The following is a 24,667-nucleotide window of genomic DNA, read 5'->3' as shown; positions in this document are numbered from 1 at the left end:
TTCTAGACTTCATGGAGATCTTATGTCTATCTTTACAACTCAATCCGTTGTTTACTTATAAAGTTATCTTAAGATTGGTCAGGTCCAATATTGTTCTTCCCATTCTAACAACCAGCGTGGAAAGAATTACTTTGAGACGGTTTTCACAATCTGCGATGACCAATGACACATTGTTTGAGGCTAACACATTTATGGTGAACCTCCATGTAGAATCACATGACACATCAACCTTATCTGATGGAGTTCTTATGGATTTGGGTCCTTACCTATGTTGTAACACATTTGTTCATTGTAAATATTGCGATTGGATTTGTAGCTGACAATGTTGTATATAAGTAGGGTAGTAGTTCTTATTTAGGTAGAGACAAAGTAGTCACGAAGGAAGGTGATGAAGTAGTGATGATTGTGAATAAGGTTTATGTCTTTATAAATGAGGCATGTCTGTTGTAAAATTGTAAGCTGCATGTTGTGGGCCAATTGAATGGAACCTATTGTTTTCCTATTTGTTGGTGTTGAATTATTGTATGGTATTGTGATTTCCGCTGTGTTGTCTCTAGCTACTAGGTTGGACAATCTCCTTTGGGGAGTCTCTTGCCTTGACTGCATCAGCCTCAATAAGTCTCTAACAACTTAGTCGTATTTATCCTTACCAAATTATCAAAATCTATGTGACACATTCTTTAGTACCAGAGCCGATTGTCATCAACTTGGGATATCAAGAATCCTTTTGTAGCTCCTTCTAATTGATACATATTTATGTCGATTCTCTTCCCAACCTCAATTAGTGTTTCGGATCTCTTTCTAATTACACAACCTTTACTTTTCATATAACATCATATCCATTCTCACACATTTGTCCAACACCCAACAAATTATGATACAAAACCTTCACCTAATAAACATTGCCAATGTAATTTTTACCATCAAAAGTAATTGATTCTTGCCAATAATATGTGTTTCTTTGTCATCACTAAATCTAATAGGACCACCATCATACTTGTCAAGTGAAATAAATTTACTTTTATCTCTAGTCATATGAATCAAACAACTACTGTCAATCAACCATTCATTCATTTTCCTTCTAACATATAGAGTAGTTTCAATATCATCAGTCTGAGCACAAATGTCAAATATATCAATTTCAAATTTCTTGACCTCTTCCTCATCTTCTTTAGCATAAAACAATATCACCTTCTTATCATCATCAGAAATACTAGCATCTTCATTCACATAATAAGCCTTTTTATTGAATCTTTTAAACTTATGTTTAGGACCTCTCTTTGAACATCTAGAAGCTAAATAACCAACTTTACCACATCTAAAACATTTCAAAAGTAACATACCTTTATACTCATTGGTACCTTTCTTCAATCTTCTTGCAAAGTTAGCTTCCATCTGTTCTTCATCATCACCGTCAGATTTTTCTTTAACTTTGGTTGCTTCGAAATCCATTTAAGATCTGCTCGTCATTGCCAAACTTTCTCAGCTCAAACACTATCAATTTGCCAAACACTTGCTCCTTGGTAAACTTCTTCAATAACCGAAACTTTGTCATTGTAACTGTCTGGTAATGTCATCAAGATTTTCTCCATAAAGTCTTCATCAATTATGTTACCACCTTGATTTTTGATTTCATCCACTGCACTTTCAACTCTTTAAAAATAACTCTTGATAACTTCACCATCTTTTGTTCTAAGATTTTCATAATGTCTCTTTGCAATCGATTTTGTAGAAAGCTTCATTTTATCATTTCCTTCATATATTTTTTTCAATTTTTCTCAAACCTGTAGTGAAATTTTAGCTAGATATGTTGAAGCTTTTGATTCTAAGCTTAATTCTTTTTGGTCTGTTCTTACATGTGAGATCTTATGGTTCCTTTGGAAAGCAAGATATGAAGAGGTCTTTTAGTAGAAAGATAGAGGACTTACCGAGTTTACTCGTAAACTCAAACATTTTTCTATTATGTCTTAGGTGTCACTTTCTTTGGAAATTTCTATGGTCCAATTTACGATGCTGGTCAGGGATGGTATGCTACTTATTCATAAAGATGAGGTCAAGGCTTTCTAGTATCTTGATTAGTTCAAAGATATGACAGACACGAATGATATTAAGAAAATTGAAAGAATGATGGAGGATCTGCACATTTCCACTAGTACCCACCAGCCTACTCCTCTTATTACTGACTGTTATGAGATTAAGTTGAATAATGATCATGTTGTAGCAGGATGGAATGATGAGCTGTTTGATGCAGCTTTCATACAAGCACTGGATTCTAATGATGGATGGGGCCCAACTAAATGAATAGCATGCCTTGAACCTGACAATCAACCTTATATAATTTTTTGATAAACATTGTAAATCTTATATCGTTTTAGTTACACTCTCAAGTGAATTAAATGTGTTGACTACTTTGTAAGTCATGTATAGTGGTGATGTTGTAGCTTAAAGTATATTACTCTGAAAGTTCTTTTCTATGCTGAACAGTTCAAGATGAACCTATTGTAATCAGTTTTTTTTTTATACTACTCTAATCGAATTTTTCCCAAACCTCATAAGCAGTCTTCAAAGAAATAACTTTAGCAAGTCCTAATTTCAATAAACCACTAGTAATTGCATACCTTGCCTTCTCATTTCCCTCACATGCTTCAATTTCATCTGAGGTTTGTAAGTCATTTTGAGGGAACACACATTATCTCCACATGCTTCCAAGTCTTGTAACTAGCAACTGATACTTGATAACCTTTTATCCGATCTTTCTTGAACTATAGTTTGATCCAGCAAACATAGGGATATTAAATTTGTGTGCTATCAGATCTATCTTGAGTTGTTAAGCTCAACATCGAGGAACCAAGCACTGATACTAATTGTTGAACAAGGCGAATAATTGAGAGGGGGTGAATTAGTTATTCCCACACACTTAATATTTTTAAAATCTATCGGTTAATACTTAACAATCAACAACCACCACTTAAGATATGTTGGCTATAGCACATTAAATTGCTAGTGTAAAGATAAGTATGAAAGAACAAAAACACCAATCCTAGGATTTACATGGAAAACCCAACCTGAAAAAACCATGAAAAATATAATTCTCATGAAATGAAAAACATCAATTAAAGTTACATCGGTTAAGGTGATCTTGTACAACAAGGCTAACAGCCTAAAATACTCACTACAATAAGAAAGGGTTATGCCGGTAGACTTTACTACCATGATAACAACATCCTCGAAATAAGGCTCATTGCTAACAAGCTTATAACCACTATATGATAGATGAAGTATGAACTACAAAATAAAGTTGTCAAGCCTTTGCAATTCTACTTTGCAACTTTCTATACCTCGAGTCAGCTAATTGAGTAAGTTTGCACTAGAACCACATATATTTCACATACAAGCAACAAGATCACATGAATTGAATATAAAATGTTGGATTTGAGGACTTGCATACATCCCTCTTGAAATGATACTCTATATATACTGGATGCATACTACAAATCTATCAGCTAAAATAGATTTGAGATAGGTTACACCACCTTGAGACCAACAATGATCATTGGTACCAATGGTTATGATTGAACATGCTAGGGACAACCACCAGGACCAAAATCAAATCACATGGATCTCAAAGGATTGACCCAAAAACACAATCCACCATAATGATGCAAACCATCACTGGGGCACAAAATGATAAAACAATTAATGCTCAACCAACAATAAAACACATCACTCAATGCATAAGCAATCGGCGAAGAAGACATTCAATTTGTAAATAATTGATATAGTAGACAAACACCATGTTGTTGATGCACTACTACCGACACACAAGACGTTGAGATTAGGATGTTGACATCAATTGACAACCATCAATTTCACATTCTAACAAAATGACATGCAAATTAGTTGATCACATCTTGTCTTCCCCTTTACCCTGGCATTCTCTCTTTTAAAATTTAAAATTAATATGAGCTTTACTTAAACATCTCATTGATGACCATGAATACAACAAATACCATGCATGCAAAAGAAACAAACAGAAATTAAAAAATTATGCAAATTCAATATTCAAATCCTATTTAAACCATGTTATACCTTTATGGAGTATAATTATTAGTCCAATGTTCACCATAACTAAAAAGTAACCCCAATTTTGAATTCGAGTTTCCTGGTGACAACAAGCTTCTTTTTATTTATCTCATTATAGAAGCTCTTTAAAGATTAAACTATCAAGCACTTGCATTCATACTAACATAATTAAACTCATTTGATTTTGGAACAACACTATTATCTTTTAAAATGCAAGAAATTAAAAATGATTCCAAGAAAAGAGAAAATGATGAAAACATCAAGAGTATGTACCGGTCCGGGAATGTATAAGCGACGTTTTCCACCCACTTTCATGGATAGAACACCTTCATCGAGACCCCTTATTACCTAGAGAACATTACAAATCACATGAAAGCAATAGGTTTAAAATTATTATTTAGAAATATTAGTATGGTAATATTAACACGCAAAATAATTGCAGGGACTAAAATATAATTAATGATAAGAAAAATAATGGATTATGAGAATTACAATGTGAAGGCAATATAAAACATTTGGTAATACAAAAACTGATTCTGAATGTAAAGACCATGAAGAAAAAATTCATTATCCAAGGAAATTATACAAAAAAGGTAGCTTAAAGTGTCATTGAATCGAAAATCTAGAAAGATACCACGGAATGTAGTAGTACTCATTAGATTGCTATTTGATTTTATGTGACTCTAGGAACATCAGGTATGAGAGATAATAATTATTGCATAAGAGCCATATCTACTTGTAAACACTCAAGGTAAGAAATGACACCACCTTATTGTATATATCTATGTCAAAGCATGTGTTGTGGAAAAGAACAAAGACCACTAAATATTTAAGTGCTCGCTAAGTAAATTGAAATGTTAAAAAAAATGTCTAACATTCTTTTACTAACATTTATGATATGCATTCTATCTTAAACGGGTCTTATTTTAGCTTCAATTCCCTTAACTGTTACTGGGTAATGCCTACCAATTAGTTATCTCTCTAAGACTATTTCTTTATATAAAAATGTGAATGAGTAATACACGTGATTATGAAAAATCTCAATGGACTTAAGTTGTTCTAAAAGATATAGAATGCTTGCAGGAAAATACATCAAAAGGGAATAAAGAAGTCCATATTCACTAATGGAGTGTAATGTCTGTTTTTTGGGACATTAGTAGTCAATTAAATAATTAATTTTTAAGCTGTCAAATTATATCAGATAAAATGACAACTTTATTTAATTATTTAATGAAGTATTAAAACAACTTTATAGAGCCTAGTGAAAAATTAATAGTCATTTTTAATGAGAAAGGAACATAAAAAGACATGGAGGAGGAAAATAAAGAGTCACATGGTTGTGCTTTAAAAGAACTTTGAGAGGCTCATTCTCATCATGTTGGGTTTTATGTTTGGTTATGTTTCTCTCTTGGAGAATTCTAGGAAGCTTTAACTTTAAGCAGGTTTGAGAACGGAAACCCTCAAGCTTGAAGGCATTAGATGGAAACCCATTGGCTGTTGAAGATGTCAAGTAGGTGTCTCATTTTGTTCTTCAAATTCATGTTTTTGGTTATCCAATCTGATTGTATAGCTACGATTGGATATTTTTTATGTTACTCTACTGAAGATTTAAAGACAATATTCATATATTATTTCAGAATCTCTGTTCTAGTTGACATTTTATAATTTTCTGTACAATGTGCAGAATAAATAGAAATCAATTGCATGCAAATTATTTGTTTAAATTTATGAGGTAAACATCTTGAACAAATATTCCTAGGGGTGTATCACAATGGTATTAGGGTTGGTTCTCTTGCTAGCTCGTGAAGTTTCATGACTAACAAATTTGCAGAAAAAAAAAAAAAAATTGACAGATTGATGTTGAGCAAATTAATATTAGCCAGATATCAGCTTGACATAGATATTGGGAATATTATAAAAGGCCGATTCAAATAATAATTATTTACATTGAGTATTGCTATTATAGTATTTGTGAAGGCTGTGTTTATTATACACAAGCAATATTAAGGAAGTTGATTTTAATATTTATGGACCCCACCATTATAGAAGAGATGAGTATGTAAGGAAATCAAATTTCAATAAATTGAAAGTATTGGGCGTTTAAATTTACTATGCTGATATATTTAATTTGTATTCAATGAAAAGGGTTGTCCGTAAAAGTGGGCATTGATATAATTATTTGGGGCTGAAGTATAAAGTCGGGTGAAAAGAATTGAGGAAGAAAAGAGAGTTCCTATTCATAATATCCCACCCAAGTGGAATACAGACAACACAAAAATTTCTGCCTTTTCTTGACGACTTTGGGTTTGTAAACCAAATGCTTGTTGGATAATTTAAATACATTGCCAAGATAAGTAATCATCTATGCAAATACCAAATGAAGGAAATGACAAAATTTTGCAAACTTAATTATTGTTGTAGCTAACTCCTTATATAGAATTATCATATCAGATTTACAAGAAATTGCAGATACAACATATTCGTGTTAACTCTTAATTCAAACGGTTGAGATACCAAGAACTATCATGTCCAGTATAAACATATGCAAAGGACTGGTCTGAAACTTTGATAACTACTAATTTGGAAATTCTCATTAGCCACCAAATACCCTAGCCATGGACACCTAGCAGCAGATTAGTATTTCTCCACCTTTCTTTTGCAGCAGTGTAGTTTCAAAAGTCACCCTCATACAAAATGATAAAATGTTGTTCGGTTAGGTGTCTCAGCCTCAAGGCGCATTCCCAATAGTGAAGACAAAACTACAGCAGTAATGGAATGCCTCTTAAATCCACACATGGTATTCAAAGAATGTAACATCAAATGATATTTCACCAATAATTGCTTTTTGCAAAATATGCAATCTGCTCTTCAAACCCTAATGAAATTCTGAAGATAATCACTTAATATCTACATTAGTATTGTAGCGGTCATCTGTTCACGTGCATTGTAGCATTACTATAGCAACCAACAATAAATATTTTTTACAATGCAACTTCAATGTCTTTATAACCTGCAACTCGATATTCAACAAACCCTTTGTATTCCTCGAATTTCTTCTCCAATTTGCAACAGTGTAGCCTCTGATTGAAGCTACCAACACATTGGAGCCTTAAAGTGATGTCTCACACCTTCAAGTGTGAACTACAAGCTATGAAAAGGGCTACGTTCTCCAAAGCTTAATCCAGCAGACCTTGATTCTCCATCTCCAAGATCCAAGAGAAGGCACAAAAGATAAACTCCAAATTATCCCAACATCAAATGAATGAATGAATAAATTCGATTTCTCTCTGAGGCTTTTTATTATATATATTTCACCAAGAATCTCCACTTGCAAGTCACTTTCATAAATTCAATTCATTTTCTTTTGATGCAAAGTTGCCTTTATAATATATCATTAATGAATTATACCATTTTAGAGTATTAATTACTCATTAACCTCAAAATGGCCACACTTCATTATAAAGTCAGCTTATAACTTTATAAAAAACTCAAATAATTTAACATCATTAAAGGCAATTAAAATATTAACATCTCATTAGATACTCATTATTTTGACAAGCCGTCTGAACCACTGCACCTATTACACATCCATCTTCCTTACTAAAAATAGTAAGGGTCCCTCTCTAACATGCACAAACTTACTATGAATAGTAAGTCCCTCAAACTGGAACTAGAAATCTTTGAATGTAAAAGCCTCAAAACAAATGAAGGATCTGGTGAGATAAATCCTTACATCAGCCACGTGAAGAGCTCCAAAACACCCAAGCTAGATCCTCTAATCCACTATACTAGCCTATGAGGGTCAATTAATAGGCCAATCCCTCAAAATTTGATGCTAAAAAATAGGGATATAATGGTCCACCCTCCCTAAGAAGTCATGACTAAAAAGAAATTCCACCCCGTCGGAGGTCCAAAAAATGAACAATGAAATAAACCACACATCTTGTACCAACTCTTATAAAACAACATAAACTTTATTGCGCAAGGACAAACATAGTAAGGGTCCCTCTCTAACATGCAAAAACTTACTATGAATAGTAAGTCTGTCAAATTGGAATTAGAAATCTTTCAATGTAAAAGCCTCTAAACAAATGAAGGATCTAGTGAGATAAATCCTTACATCAGCCATGTGAAGATATCCAAAACACCCAAGTTGGATCCTCTAATCCACCATACTAGCCTATGAGGGTCAATTAATATGCTAATCCCTCACATTTTGATGCTAAAAATTAAGGACGTTATAGTCCACCCTCCCCAAGAAGTCTTGGAGGTCCAAAAAATGAACTATGAAATAATTCACACATCTTGTACCAACTCTTATAAAACAACATAAAATTTACCGTGCAAGGACAAACATCATGCCAACTATCCAACCCCTACGCACAAGAATAGTGCATCAAAATCAAAACACATTCAAGAGGGTTGGGGATGAACATGTATACTTAACACACTAAACATACTACAATTCCAGTTGTAAATCTTGTCTGAAATCCAGATGCACCAAGAAAATCCCAAACTCTACACTCAATGCTCTAATGAATGTCATGATCCTAAATCACTTTATAGATTAGATCATCCAAACCATGTGGCGTCAACATAATACCATTTTTTATTGCAACTAATTCAACCCCAACCAAAAGAAGCAATCCACTAGCTTTAACAAGCCATGGATCCCATAGCCATTATGGAAATCTGCCAAAATGAACATCCTCAAACTCCGCTTGTCAACCTTGATCCCAATTTCAACATACCAGAATTGAAGCCAACCAACAGGATCCACCCAACCTATAACACTAAACTTGTCACCACCTAGGTCCCAATGCAACTGAGACTCACATTTATTTGTACTGTGGAGATAAGAACTCTTGAAGGTGTCTATATCACAACCACTATCTCCATCCTCTACTAATATGCTATGGATGTGATGACTCTACAAGTAGTCCTCCATCAACTTGGAGCCACTAATTCCATCTATTGAAGATGGTGAATACCCATCCCACAAAGGCTAGTATAATTTGGGAGTCAATCCACACCAACGCATCAACAAATCCTCCACATGTGAATCAAAAGAAAAATGATGAGCACTCTCTGTAGTTATGATAAAAAAGGCTCTAATCATTGTCAATAGCCATCACTGATAACTCTAGCATCAAGATGACTCCAATCATTGTCCTTGAATGCCTTGTAACCATCTATGCAAACTCAACCAAAAAATCTCTATGAGGAAGCATTGTAGTAAAGGTATCTACAATCGCTCCCACCAAATGTTGAATACTACAAGAACCTCGAAGGAGAGTATCCTCACTTACTCCAAATGGTCCCTCCCAAAACTTTGAACTCTCAAATAGGTACTCAATAAATAAATGTGTAGTAAAAACAATAACAGGGAGAATCAACCTATTCTTCTACAACCCTCTGTCAATCACTTTGACCTTGCGACTCAACAAGTTGTTCATCACCATCAACTGCATGAGAGGAAGTAACAAATTTTCTCCTAGGAGAAGGAAACAAATCAGCATACACCATACACCATACACTCACTCAATTTGGTGATGCAAGCAATTGGCACCCAAACAAAGTAGATGAAAGAAAATATACTAGGAGACCAAAGAGATCTAGATGTTTGTGACAAACCACCACATGTCACAAGCAATTTCTAGACATTTTTCAAGATTGGAATTCTTGAAGGAAAACTTAATTTGCTTAGTTTCATTTATGTCATGTTTTACATAATTGAATAAAATATTTTTTGTGCTATTTTTCATATTTTAAATGTATTACTACTCACTATTAACATGTCCTCAAGTTGATGAGATCCAATTTGCATCTCACAAATTCTTTTGATACAACTTGTGAAGGTGAAAGAAGCATTGGGTCAAATTGCTATCAGCAACCAATGGGGTATATGGTAGAAATCAAATTCAGAGAGAGTCCATAAGGTCAAGGTATTGATCTAGGATGATAAATGGTGGGTTTGTGTGGAATATGTATTGGAATTCACCAAATCTATCATGTGTATGATTTGGTTTGCTAAAACAGATGCACCGTGCTTTTGGGATGTCTACGATAACATGGACACAATGTTGGAGAAAATAAAATATGGTGGAAGGATTTGTCCTTTTTTGTTGGAACAAAATGACCAAACCATTGCAACTCCTTGCACATTCCCCATCTCAAAGGTACTTGGTGTAGAAGCACCTGGGCACAAGGATATATAGATTCTATGTCATATTGTTAACATTGTCAAAAATTGTTAAGAGAGAAATTTGTGTAAATGAATATTAAAGAGGGAAATTATGTCAAAATGACCATTTTATATGTGAATGGACCTATTTATATCCATATAAAGTAATTTGAGTCATAGGTTTGGTCTAGGTTGGGTTTATACATAAGTTGTAATGCTAAAGAGCATAAAATGCTTAAAATGTTGTCAAAAGAAAAGCATAATAATGTAAAGGGTTATAGAATGTAAGGAGTTGGTATAAAGGGTAGTTGGGAAGTTGTAAACCACCAAAGAGTCTATAAAAACTGATGTATGGTCAAACCAAAGCATAATGGAAGGAAAGAGATACACTTGAAACAAATTTGGTGTAATTCTAAGTGGTTATTTTGATTGATTTTTCAGTTATATTTTTGTTTACGAGTCTTGTACAGACTTTTACGACCTGGAAACCATGTAAACATAATGTAAATAGATAGTATTTTGAATAATATTCCTTTTGGCTTTGGTTTGGGTTGATTTCATAAAGAAATGATGAAGTTGTGGTAGTTTTGGTAAAAGTTGTTATTTGCAAATCTGAGAATGCCTGACTACAGTCAAATTGAAACATTTAGTATAGACACATTTGGAAGAATCACGACCTCTAAATGGATTTATTGGAAAGATATGTGAATTCAGTTTTATTTCCTTTTGGTTTAAGTTCATTTTATGGAGATTTGTGAAAGTTATTAGAAGTTTGGTGAAAACTGTTATTTAAAGATCTTCATCGAAGTTATAGGAAAGATTTGTGCTTGTATAATTTAAAAATTAATGGCTTATAGATTCTGAAACTAGACTCACAAATGGTCAACTTAAATTTGGTTCGGGATCATTTGGAGTTTTATTGAAAAAGATATTGGATGCCCTAGGCAGGGTTACAAATTTTATGTAATGTCCCCTTTTTGGGGCATTAGAAATATTAAAGGCATATTATATTTAATATTAAAATTGACTTGGAGAGCGTGGATTCAAAATATAAAAGGTCAATTTAATATTACAAAGTGGACAAAAAGGACAAGGAGGGATAAGACGAAAGGCTAGGAGAGAAGTTGAAGAGTCACAGTTGTGAGGATAAAAGGAGATGAGATTCCTTCATTTGAGCATGCTTGTTTTATTATTTCAGATTTCAGTTCTCTCTTGGGAGAGTATTCAGAAAGCTTTAGCTTTCAGCTAGTATAAGGATGTAGCCCCTCGGTGGACCCAAACCCATTGTCCGGGGAGACATCAGTTCCGGTATTTCATATGTGCTTACAGGTTCTTATTCTAGTATTCCAATCTAACGGTTACTTTGTACTTAAGATTGGATTTGTTAGTGTTGGTTATTGTATTGCTATTGTATAATGCAATAACATATCTCAAAGAGTTATAAGAGTTTGCTGGTTTTATCTTACTGGTTTGTAATGCATTGTTATATGCTCGAATCTTCAATGTTATTTGGAAATAACGAGTTATTATCTTGTGGAGAATCTTCCGATTTTATTGTTGTATCGTATTACATTTGCCTATATCTGAGTTTGAATGTTATATTCAAGAAGAAGCTAGTCAAATATCTATGGGGATTTCTACTAGTTTCGATTGTGTTCGTAATACATTTGAAATGTTCAGTCCTAAATATATTGTTAAGAAGGAAATTGAGTAAATATCCGGTTAGGGATATTTCAGTGGTATTAGAGCCTAGTTTTCTTGCCAACCTGTGAGATTGATATCAAAGATGAATCTATAAAGTCGTTATCAGAATTATCAATGTGTTGCATTCATATTATTGATAAGAATTAAAAGTTCCTTAAATTCAGTATCGGGGTAGAAGAAGGTAGAGTTGATAACCTATGCTTACTAGGAAGGACTGGTAAAACCTACAACTACCAAGCTTGCTTGTTTTTATGTCTTGATAGTAATGTGTCCAAGCCCTCGTGGGAGATTGTATTAGAGACAAGAAGTGAAACGTAGACTATTTGATGGTATTAGTAGATGTAAGTTGAATGGAAAAGTCAGTATGCATAAGATAGGTATGTACGTACTCCACTATTATAGTGGCAAATGATATTTTGTGGCTAAGGATTTAGTAGTTGCGAAAGGTGTGGTCTGTATGTAGTAGTAGTAGCTACACATTGTTAGAGAAAATCAACGGTCTATGGGAGTTTGAGAATAGTGTTTGAGGAAGGTGGGGTGTCTATCTACAATGTCTGTTACAATCCATCATTAAACAACCTTTAGTAAACACGTTAGATTGGATGCAGTAGAGGTAATTGGGCGGTCTTATAACAATAGAGTTAATGTGTATGATGGTTATCATAGTAATGTAGTGGGAAGCAACCCAAGCACATGGACGAAAGACAGTTTTGCAGTGATAGAAGAGTGTAAGCCGCAACTCATGTTCCAAGACCGTGGAATTATAGTGCCATCCTTTACGGGTTTGTGCACAGAACTAAGTTGATAACAAGTTGTGGTGATGAGAGATACTTTAGATAGTGGCTTGGATGACTCTACATATGCAGTGTTTGGAACAAAGGCCGTGACAAGGTATGGGTGACTTAATGATTCTTAAGGCAACCACAGTTAACCATCCATATTGGCATCCTCCTATTGGTGAAACTTGGAGAGGTGAATCGCTAACGTCAATAATAGATATCGAACCAAGGCTATAATCAATAGCATTAAAACAATCTCTGCCAATTTTATCGGCATCATATGCCTCATGTGATTTAGTCGTATTGGGTAGATTTGTTGTAAATCATGAACTAGAATATAGTGAGTGTTTCTTCTAAGAGATTGCGGGAAAACAATTGAGTTTGATATATATGTTTCGTAAAGAATCAGAAATGTGGATATTAAATGCCACGTGGAGGTTTGAAGGTGGTGCTTGACAGAAAGCCTTCAACAACATGGAGCCATTACAAGAATCTTTCGAGTGTTCTTTTACCGAGTGCCAGGTTACCGCATGTTAATGAAGATTGCCGTGAATAGGAAATATCGATAAATTAAGTATTGGACTTCTCTAGGAGCTATAATGCCTTTGGAACAGACAAATATAGACGCATTGCTTGTAATGGGAGGACTGAAGAGTTCACCTGTGGAGTTCACAACATTTGTACTTATCTTTGACATCGACACATGAAAAGCTCCAGAAGTTGTTAGAAGGATGAGCTTACACCTAGATTTATGGTTTCATTAGATATTTGTCGTTAATGGACTTTGAGCAAGTTTAGGTGTTGGATTTTGTTTTTTGTTTTTTTGCCAAGTGTAGTTGCAAGGAGCCGTCACAAGGGTGACTCTTCATTTGGTCTGTCAAGAACAGAGATTGGAGATACCATAAGTTTGTTCTTTTAAAGTGGTAATGCAACATGTCGTACATGCATTGAGACATGGTCTATTTTAGTTGTGGACGTAATTGAAATATGCTAGAATATTCAATGGGGAGCATTACATGACTCGAATCGGAAGAAAGTGTCTGCATGTAACATCTGAATCAATAGTAACCATGCACCTTAGAATTAACATTTTCGATAGAAGCTAAATTGTTGGAAAGTGTTACTTTCAATTAGTTCCTTGCTAACAGATATCAATTCGTATGAATGTCTACTTCCAAGAATTGCTCATCAATATGTGACAGATCGAGCAGAACATGACAAAATAGCTGCTGAGTGGGCAAGGCAATTTGCACCATGACTAATTGCTTACATATAGAGGCTCAGGTTCATAGAACCTATGTGGACGTTGTTAGTCTGATTACATCAATAGACATGACATTCAAAGCATTCCATTGCCAATGACCCGACAACCCTCTGTAGCATATTTTAGAAGAAATGGCTACATCAAGTTCTTTCCTCATGACACAACATAGTGGCAAATATTAGATTAATAGAGGAACATAGCCATCGAATAGGAAATCAACATGGGAGACATGGAATCACAGGAAATTTCACTCAATCAACTTTATTATTTCAAACTCAGAACGTGGGAATCATCACCATTGGGAGTACATTGAGCAGATTAATGCCAATACTTCCCAACCTGCAATCACATCAATAACATCATTTAGCAAAAATTAACAGGTTTTTTTTACTTAAGTCTGTGATATCATACAAAGAAGTGTTATTCTATATAATCTGAGTCGGATTATATTTACCCAACTTTTGAAGACTTTCAGCATGCAAAATCTCATGAAGTAATTTTGGGTGGTCAGTAAGTGTTGGGATTTCATAAGGCTCACTGTGACTCTAAGTTGTAGAATTAATATTATGAAGAATAGAACAGATTACACTATAGAATTGAGTCTATTGGCATTTTCTTATTCACAAGTTCCTAATTATTCAAAATTGTTGCAAAAACAAATAACTCAATGCCAATCTACAAAACTTAGATGTTTAGGAAACGTCAAGGCAATTCTAGGGCAGTATGTAGCTGTTTGTCAGACTATTAGTAACAAGATAACAACATTCAGCAATGGGAAAAGATTTGGACAAAACCAGGGGAGGTACTATGAAGCTCCCAGAGCAATTAGCCTAGAACTTTGAATCTGATATAAGAGCAGAAATCCTCAACATTTACAAGGAGTATCAAAAGCTTCCTAACCAAATTTAGAATGATTTATCGCTCAGTGATTATATGGATCTTTATCTAGAGCAGCAAATTAAGACGGATATGGAAAAAAGAAAGTATTTTGAATTAGCTCAGGATCTCCTTGCAAAAGACCAGTGCAAAACTCTGTATGAAGAATTTACAACAAATCAAAATCATCTAATAGAGGACCTTGAAAAAGAAGAGCAGTCAACCCCCATTGATTTGCAGCCTTCTAGTAATCACGCAAAAGAGGTGACATAGAGTGCAAGTTTCTATGTTGGTGATTTTGGTGAGTTGGAGATTAGCTTTGTCAAGCAAGTGGATGAGGTCGGTTGCACACAAGGTAATAGTAGGTTGGGGTTTTTGTGTGATGAACCATATATTTCCTACGCCCATGACAGGAATTTAGAGGAACAATCCAAGATGACACTACAAGACAACGAGCTATATCAACATGATAATGAAATGCATGCATTTAGAAACCAGTTGAAGGTTAATGAAGAAATGGTTGTGGCAACTTTGGTACATTATGATAGCACTCACAAGATGGTTGAGGATCTCTACATGAAGGCTCAAAAGGGAGTGGAAGAAGAATGACATGTTCTTGATTTGCAAGTGATCAAAACAGCTCTTGAAACTATGAAATCAAAATATTTGTATTTGCTTTCCGATAGGGATAACATTATTAAGGTTGTTGAAACACATGTTAATTAGTTGAATAAAGAAAGGAATGAGATTAAGGAGCTCAATAGAGAGCTTAAGGAAACCCAAGAGGCATTAAATGATGTGCAGATTTCCCTTCAGGAAGCAAAGAATCAAATTAGGATCATGAATCATTCTTAGGAACAGGAGGATAAAGAGAGGCAAGAATTTTTCCTAGAGGTAATTGATGCATTTGATAGCATTCAGTAGACATATGCTTTGGATAGTGGCCCCAAGCGACCAAGTTCCAAAACTTCAAATCACATTCAGATTATAGACAACCCTTTGTTTGGTTTTCCGATAAACCCACTTTTTGAAGTAGAGGAGAGAGTTCCTCTTGATTTCCAGGAAGAGGATGACCTTGGCTTTAGAGATTCAAATCAAGTTACAGTTCTTAATAGTGAAACTTGGTCAAAGGATGAGAGTGGTGAATTGACTACGGTTGTGCATCATTGGATCAGTCCAAATAGGGTTCCTGATTTCACACCATACAGGAGTTGGTTGGGTTATATACATCAGCCTTGGATAACTTTTGGTGTAGTATTGAGGAGAGTTATGTGTTGATCATAAGGAATGCTCTTTCAACTTCATTCTTATTCATAGTATCTATGTACTTGGAGGTTCTCCAAATTGATGATGACAGTATAGTATTTGATGCACCCAGGGTGTTACTTTCAATTTTTGAGCGGCTTGTGTATTTCATCATCTATTTTGGTCGGGTTGTCATCATCTACTGGGTCATGCATAGTTCATTGATACATTTCTATCTTATCATATTGACTGGTTATGACAACAGGGTTTGGGACCTAGCTGTTGGCCATTTGTACCTATGGCTTGTTAAGTACTTGGTTGTAATCTTATTCAGCTTGAGGTTGGATGTAGTGATGATCAAAGTTGTATAGTTTATAGGTGCAACATTTTTTCATAGAGTTATATGGGATCCAAGGATTTGATTGATGAAGGGATTGTAAAGGGGCACTTTGCTTTGCAGTATAGCCGGATTTATTTTCTGTTTGGGCTGCAGAGGTACTTGTAGACTTGCATGGGATCTTGGTACTGATTGCTTGAGGACAAACAATTTTTTAAAAGGGGAGATTTGTAATGTCCCCCTTTTGGGACATTAGAGATATTAAAGGCATATTATATTTAATATTAAAATTGACTGGAAGAGCATGGATTCAAAATATAAAAGGTCAATTTAATATTACAAAGTAGGCAAAATGGACAAGGAGGGATAAGACGAAAGGCCAGGAGGGAAGTTGAAGAGTAACAATTGCAAAGATAAAAGGAGATGAGACTCCTTCATTTGAGCATGCTTGTTTTATTATTTCAGATTTTAGTTCTCTCTTGCGAGAGTATTTGAAAAGCTTCAACTTTCAGCTAGTATAAGGATGTAGCCCCTTGTGCCGACAGATAGTGGACACAAACCCATTGTCTGGGGAGTCATCAGTTCAGGTGTTTTATATGTGCTTATAGGTTCTTATTTTAGTATTCCAATCTGATTGTTAATCTGTATTTAAGATTGGATTTGTTAGTGTTGCTTATTGTATTGTTGTTGCATAATGCAATAACATATTTCATAGAGTTATAAGAGTTTGCTAGTTTTATCTTACTGGTTTGTAACACATTGTTATATGCTCGAATCTTGAATGTTATTTTGGAAATAATGGGTTATTATCTTGTGGAGAATCTTCTGATTTTATTGTTGTATCGTATTACATTTGCCTATATCTGAGTTTGAATGTTATATTCAAGAAAAAGCTACTCAAATATCTGTGGGGATTTCTACTGGTTTCAATTGTGTTCATAATACATTTGAAATGTTCAGTCCTGAATATACTGTTAAGAAGCAAATCGAGTAAATATCCGATTAGGGATATTTCAGTGGTATTAGAGCTGAGATTGTGTATGTGTCGAGCTTGCCAAGTGCCAGTGTTGTTTTGGGTCTTCTTTGACCGAGTTGTCCGTGTCTAGTTCCAGTTTGAGCTGACCTTGTGGGTTACTTTCGTGCTTGGTATTGATTATTTGTTAGGAGCTGGAGCCGACTTGTGGTCATGTATGTATTTAAAAGGGTCTTGGGTAGAGTCTTAGGGGAGATGGTAGATCAACAAGAGCAGAAGTAAAGTTGGAATGCAAAGTTTATCATTGAAGATTGAAGTCTGAATTGTAATGTTGGTCGTAACCCTGAAGGCCTTACAACTGGGCATGTATGTTGATGATTTGAAGAATCTATAAGGCATTTTGGCTCCTCTATCTCCTTTGGTTGTTGTTCTTTGTGTTGTTTTTCTGCTGTGTTTACTCTTGTAGGTGGCTGGGATAGCTGGGTGCCTTTGGCCCTAGTTATCTCATGTCCTCCCTGCGTCAAGTGGTATCAGAGCTTGAGGTTCATCTTTGTGGATATTGGACCGTGTAGAACCCTGAGTTGATTTGGTTGTGGGGTGGCAGATTTGAGGATTTGACCTACAACTTGTAGAGGGTTTCGATCTTGCAGGAACCTGATTGTAAAGATGGTTTGAGGTAGAGGAAATGTTGACAATGCCGTATTGGATACATTGAGAGAAATTGCAGCCAAATTAGATGTTGTAGAGATAGCCCAGAGGAGAGGAGTGCATCTTGATAATGTGAGTGATGATGAAGTAGCAACACCAAACCCTAATCTAGAACCTAACGAAGATCAAGATGAGGCAAGATTGTTGAGAATATTATCTAGGAAAAATTCAAAACTTGTTGTAGAAGTTGTTCCTTATGATGGAAAATTGGATAACAATGCTGTGTTGGATTGGATCTCTAATATGGAGAAGTTCTTTGACTGTGAAAACACTTCTGATAATAGGAAAGTGAAAATTGTTGTTTCAAGGTTGAAAGGTCATGCTTCCCTATGGTGGGAGCATTTGCAAACTGATAGACAAAGGAGAGGAAAGGAGAAAATCAAGACTTGAGCAAAAATGGTGAACAAGGTAAAGAACAAATTCCTTCCTGCTGATTACCAAGTTAGCTTGTTAAGAAAGATGCAAAATTTTAGACAAAAGGACATGACTGTTAAGGAGTATATTGAAGAATTCTATAGATTGGACATTAGATTCGGACATGACGATGATGATGTCGAGAAAATTGCAAGGTACATAAATGGATTGGGATTTGGGATTCAAGATGAGACAAGTTCTGTGAAATTGGAAAGTGTGGAAGAAGCATATCAATATGCCTTGAAAGCTGAGGAGATCTTGACAAAGAAGCATAAACAAAGACAAAGAGGTAGAGGTGGTAGATTCCAAAGAGGCAGAGGTAGATCTTATGGAGAAGGTGGCAGATTTGACAATTCTATGCAAGATAAGGGAAAATCTGAATAGAAGAATGATGATAAAGGCAAGATCGAGTGGAAAGGTGGTGATTCTTACTGAGGAGGTATTGGTTCTTACTAAGGAAGAGGTAATTCTTATTCTAGAGGAGGTTTTTGTGGTAATTGTTTCAGATGTGGTAAAGAAAAGTATAGATCCTTTGAAAGTGGGCAAGGTAATAGAAATGTTGTGGTTCAAGGAGACATTGAGGGGTCACCAAGTGGACCTAAGGCTAGAGAAAATTTGATGGTTAGAAAAACCTTATGTAATCAGGGAACTAATGAGGAACCTGTCCTAAGGTGAAGTCGTTTCAAGACTAGATGTAAGATGGCTGAGAAATGTTGCAAGGTGATCATCGATAGTGTAAGTTCTATAAATTTGGCATTAGAAGAATTGGTTACAAAGTTGCAATTGTAGAGGTTGAAGCATCCTAAATTCTATCATATTTCATGGATCAAAGATGAGCACAAGATATTGGTAAGTGAACAATGTATTGTGAAGTTCAAGATTGGACATTATTTTGATGAAGTTCTGTGTGAGATTATGCCTATGGATTGTTGTCATATTTTGTTAGGTAGACCTTGGCAATATAATAGATATGTTATACACGATAGAAGATTGAATCAGTGTACTCTTTGGTTGAATGGGAGAAAGAAAATAATGTTGCCTTTGATTGAAAGTCCAGATGAGGTTAATTGTACTATTGTGAGAATTTGCATGGTTAGGAAATGAAGAAGAAACAAATTTGTTTTGCCATAATTCCTAGGAGATCGAGTTGTGCTAGTAGCAACCGAGTATCAGAAAATAGTGTTAACCGAGTGCCAGTTAGTAGCGACCGAGTGACAGAAGTTAGTGGTAACCGAGTGATAGCAGAAACTGGTAGTATCGACCGAGTGCCAGTGGAAATTACAAATTTATGAATGAGTATAAAGATATTGTTGCAGAAGATATACCTTATGGTTTACCTCCAATAAGAAGTATAAGTCATTGCATGGATCTAATTCCTGCAGCTAGTTTGCCGAATAAAGCACCATATAGATTAACAACTACAGAGAATAAAGCACTTAACAGACAAGTGAATGAGTTGTTGTAATAAGGTTTGATCAGAGAAAGCTTGAGTCCATATTTGTAGCTGTTGTATTAGCACCTAAGAAGAACGAAGAATGGAGGATGTGTACTGATTCCAGAGCTACCAAGAAGATCACAGTGAAATATAGGTTTTCAGTCCTGAGGATGGATGACATAATGGATTGTTTGAGTGGAGTGAAGTATTTTACCTAGATTGATTTGAAGAGTGGTTATCATCAGATCGGAATCAGAGAAGGTGATGAATGAAAGACTACTTTCAAGACAAAAGATAGATTGTATGAATGGTTGGTAATGCCTTTCGGTTTGACAAATGCATAGTACTTTCATGAGGTTGATGAATGAAGTTTTCAAGAGATTTTTGGGTAAATTTATGATTGTTTATTTGGATGATATTCTAATATTCAGTAAGACTAAGGAAGAAAATCTTGAGCATGTTAGACAAGTATTGTAGAGATTGAAAGAAGAGAAATTAATGATTAATCTAAAGAAGTGTTCTTTTATGCAAGAGGAGATTGTGCACTTGGGATTTGTGATTTTAGCTGAGGGCTTGAGAATGGACCCTAAGAAGGTTAAAGCAATTTTGGAGTGGTCTATACTTGAGAATGTGGGTGAGGTAAGAGAATTTCATGGTTTGGCTAGTTTTTACCGGAAGTTTATAAGGAATTTCAGTTCTGGTTGTAATGCTATGACTAAGGCAATGAGAGGAGATAAAAAGGAATTCAAGTGGACACATGGAGCTGATAATAGTTTTGAGACTTTGAAACAAAAGGTTGTTGAGTTACCTTTATTGGCTTTGCCTGATTTCAATAAAGTATTCCAAGTTGAATGTGATGCAAGTGGTAGTGGAATAGAAGTTGTATTTAGTCAAGAAGGTAAACCTGTTGCTTTCTTTAATAAGAAGTTGAATGACGCTAAAAGGAAGTATTTTGTGTATGATCAAGAGTTTTATGCTATTGTTCAAGCATTGAAGAAGTGGAGACATTATTTGATTCCTAAGGAGTTTGTGTTGTATATTGATCATAAAGCTTTACAGTACTTCAGAAATCAACATAAATTGAACCAGAGACATATGAACTGGGTTGAGCATTTGCAGAGTTTCACATATGTGATCAAACATAAAAGTGGAGTCACTAACCAAGTTGCTCATGCATTAAGCAGAAGAAGTTCTTTGTTGATCGAGATGAAAGTTGAAGTTCTTGGTTTTGATGGAATCAAGGAGTTGTATGATATTGATCCTGATTTTTCTAAGATGTGGAGAGACTGTAGAGCACCTAGTTTGATAGAACAACCAAGTAAGTTTGATGAATATTTTATTCAAAAAGGTATGTTGTTTAAGGGAATTCACCTGTGTATTCCTAAGAGTTCTATGAGGTTGAATTTGATTAAGGAAAAACATAGTGGTGGATTGGCTGAACATTTTGGAATTGATAAGACATTAAGTTTGCTGAAGGATAAGTATTATTGGCCACAAATGTATAAGGATGTTCATAAGTTTGTAAAGAGTGGTGGAGTTTGTCAAGTTGCAAAGGAGTAAGTCAATTTATTGGTTTGTATACACCTATTTCTATTCTTGAGAAACCTTGGAGCGACATTAGTTTGGATTTTGTTCTTGGATTGCCTAAGACAGAAAAAGGGTATGATTCTATATTTGTTGTTGTGGATAGATTTTCTAAGATGGCTCATTTCATACCTTGTAAGAAGACATCAAATGCCGAACATATTGTTGAGATTTTCTTCAAAGAGATTGTTAGATTGCGTAGATTACCAAGAAGTATTACTTCAGACAGAGACAGTAAGTTTGTTGGGTACTTTTGGAAAACTTTGTGGAAGAAGATGGGTACTGAGTTGAAGTTTAGGTCTACATTCCATCCACAGACAGATGAACAGACAAAGGTTGTGAATAGAAGCTTGGGTAATTTGCTGAGATGTTTAGTTGGAGATAAGCCAAGTAATTGGGAGTTGGTATTAGCACAAACTGAGTTTGCATATAACAATTATGTGAATATGAGCACAAGGAAAACACCTTTTGTGATTGTTACTGGAATGTAGCCTAAATGGATATCAGATTTAAGGGATGTTGTTGGTGAAGAAAAGTACTACAAGGGAAGAATTTGCTGATTTTATGAAGTCTCTGCATGAGGAAGTAAAATTAAGGTTGGGACAAAGTAATCAAAAATATAAGGAGAATGCTGATAAGTCTGGGAGACATCATCATTTTGAAGTTGGTGATGGTTCATCTGAAGAAAGGAAGATTCTCTATTGGGACATACAATAAGTTGAAGATGAAGAAGTGTAGACCTTGTAAGATCTTGAGAAAGTTTAACAGTGGTAATGCTTATGAAGTTGAGTTACCTGATGACATGGATATATCTCCTGTATTCAATATTGCTGATCTGTATAAAAATCACGAGTCAGATGATGAAGTTGTTGTATCAGATGATTATCCTAAGAAGTAGATTGAAGAGGTTCAACAAATATTGGATTAGAGAGTTAGTAAGAGCGCAAGAGGAAAAGATTAGCATGAATGCTTGGTGAAATGGAAAAATAGGCCAATTGAAGATGCTACATGGATTTCCTAATCTGAGTTGGATTCAACTTAAGTTGTGACATCTTTATGATTCAAGGATTCGGGAGAATCATTTCTTTCAACCCTGGTTGTCTAATGCAGAAGCATCTTGGATTGCATGGCTATCCTGCATAGTTTCTTGTTTCTTTGTTGCTACTGAGTTGCAATGCCTTGCATTGCCAAGTTTTCTTTGGTTGTCGAGTTCACAGTTGTTTCTAAGTTTTCTTTGGTTGCCACGTTCTCTGTGGTTGCCGAGTTCATGTATGTGTCGAGCTTGCCAAGTGCCAGTATTGTTTTGGGTCTTCTTTGACCGAGTTGTCTGCATCTGGTTCCAGTTTGAGCCAACCTTGCCGGTTAATTTTGTGCTTGGTATTTAATATTTGTTAGGAGCCGACTTGTGGCTTGGTTTGTATTTAATCTAAGTGTTTATTTAGTTGGTAATTTGTAACAGGTCGACTTGTGGCCGTGCATGCATTTAAAAGGGTCTTGGGTAGAGTCTTAGGGGAGATAGTAGATCAAGAAAACCAGAAATAAAGTTGGAATACGAAGTTTATCATTGAAGATTGAAGTCTGAATTATAATGTTGGCCGTAACCCAAAAAGCCTTACAATTGGGCATGTATGTTGATGATTTGATGAATCTATAAAACATTTTGTCTCTTCTATCTCCTTTGGTTGTTGTTCTTTGTGTTGTTTTTCCGCTGTGTTTACTATTGCAGGTGGCTTTGACAGCTAGGTTTGCCTTTGGCCCTAGTTATCTCATGTCCTCCCTGTGTCAGATTTGGATATGTTTTAGTAGGCCTAGTTTTAAACAATTACTCCAAAGGGTTTGGCAAGAAAATGTTAGAAACGAAAGTTATGAGTAATATACTCAGGAATAGAAGTCAAACTATGTGAATGGTGAAGTATTGATAAATATGTGTTGAAAAGTGTTTTGTTTACCTCATGAGATGCCTCTAACAATGGAATTATTGAATGGATGTTTAAGGGATCAAAATGGATCCTATTAAGTAGTTGGTTTGTAAGGATTCTCTGCATCAATACTATAGCACTTTTGTACTTTCCTAGGAGAGGTATCACCATTATAGAGGTTCTAAAGTTTCTATTGGGTACAAGCAAGTATTAGTAGACTCTTCAAGATCTAGAATTGGAGTCAAATGTTAGGCAAGAATTCAAATTGTTTGTCTCAAAAAAAAAAAAAAAAAAAGACCCCTTGTGTTGTCAAAGTCCAATCTTTGTATGTCCATGGTCAAGATTATATGAACCTCCAACCTCTTGCACTCAAGATCTCTAAAGTGAATTTTTTTTTCCACTTGCATTGTAGAATTTAACACTTTAAATTCTTGATTATTTTTTGTTGGTTTTCTCTATGGGTTGCAAGCTCTTATGCCCTTGAATGGAATTGGAGTATATACTCCTTTATCCACTCAGTGAAGTGTAACCGGTCAGCTGAAAAAAGAGTTGAAGGTTTGGTGTTTACTCATTCCAATTTCTGTCTTGTGTCACGTAATGATTCACAATACAAATAGGGGCAGAGAAGCTTTGGGATGCAGCACCCAAGTTTGCTTACTTGGATGCACCCATAGTTGGACTAATAGCCGATTAATTGGCAAGTCACAAGATTTTGTCAAGTAATCTAGCCCGACGATTTTTCCAACCAAAAAATTGCAGTATATTAAAAAATTAGAAGATTATTTAATAAAGCTACAAAAACATCGATTAACCATAACATGGTATTAGAGTGCATCAATGGGATTTCATAAAATTTGGCGATTTTAAAAAGAAAAAATCGAGCCTCTTTTGATCTAGAATTTTTTCTAGAAATTTGTTTTTCTATTTTTTAAAATAAAAATCATTAGAGGTATTTTATGAAATTAGTGGTATGTCTTCGAAGATTTGCTAAAAATCACAAGCTTAGTTGAGGGCTTTGATTGCGAAATTTCTTGGTTTGGGCAACAGTCTCTAATTTCCGAAGATCGCATGTATTTGCATATGAGTTGTATGCGATAGCATGCTGCTTGCATGTGTTGTTTTACCATGCGGAGTCTCATATTTTGCTGCAAGAAGATTTTTC

At 35.0% G+C, this 24,667-nt stretch overlaps 1 protein-coding gene across 3 annotated transcripts in view; it reads right to left on the bottom strand.

Annotated features, from left to right (window-relative positions):
- Nucleotides 1-24,667, bottom strand: part of LOC149567443 (FKBP-like peptidyl-prolyl cis-trans isomerase family protein) — a 272,211-nt gene that overhangs the window by 52,013 nt on the left and 195,531 nt on the right. For all 3 annotated transcript variants that reach the window (XM_089820635.1, XM_089820634.1, XM_089820633.1), the window contains one exon: nucleotides 4,357-4,431. In XM_089820635.1, coding sequence (XP_089676761.1) covers nucleotides 4,357-4,431 — 75 coding nt within the window. The remainder of the gene's footprint in view (nucleotides 1-4,356; nucleotides 4,432-24,667) is intronic.

This window comes from Cupressus sempervirens, chromosome 3 (genome assembly GCF_028749045.1).
Source record: "Cupressus sempervirens isolate cs-2001-9-10 chromosome 3, ASM2874904v1, whole genome shotgun sequence".
Taxonomy (NCBI): domain Eukaryota; kingdom Viridiplantae; phylum Streptophyta; class Pinopsida; order Cupressales; family Cupressaceae; genus Cupressus; species Cupressus sempervirens.
This window is presented reverse-complemented; position numbering and strand designations above follow the sequence as displayed.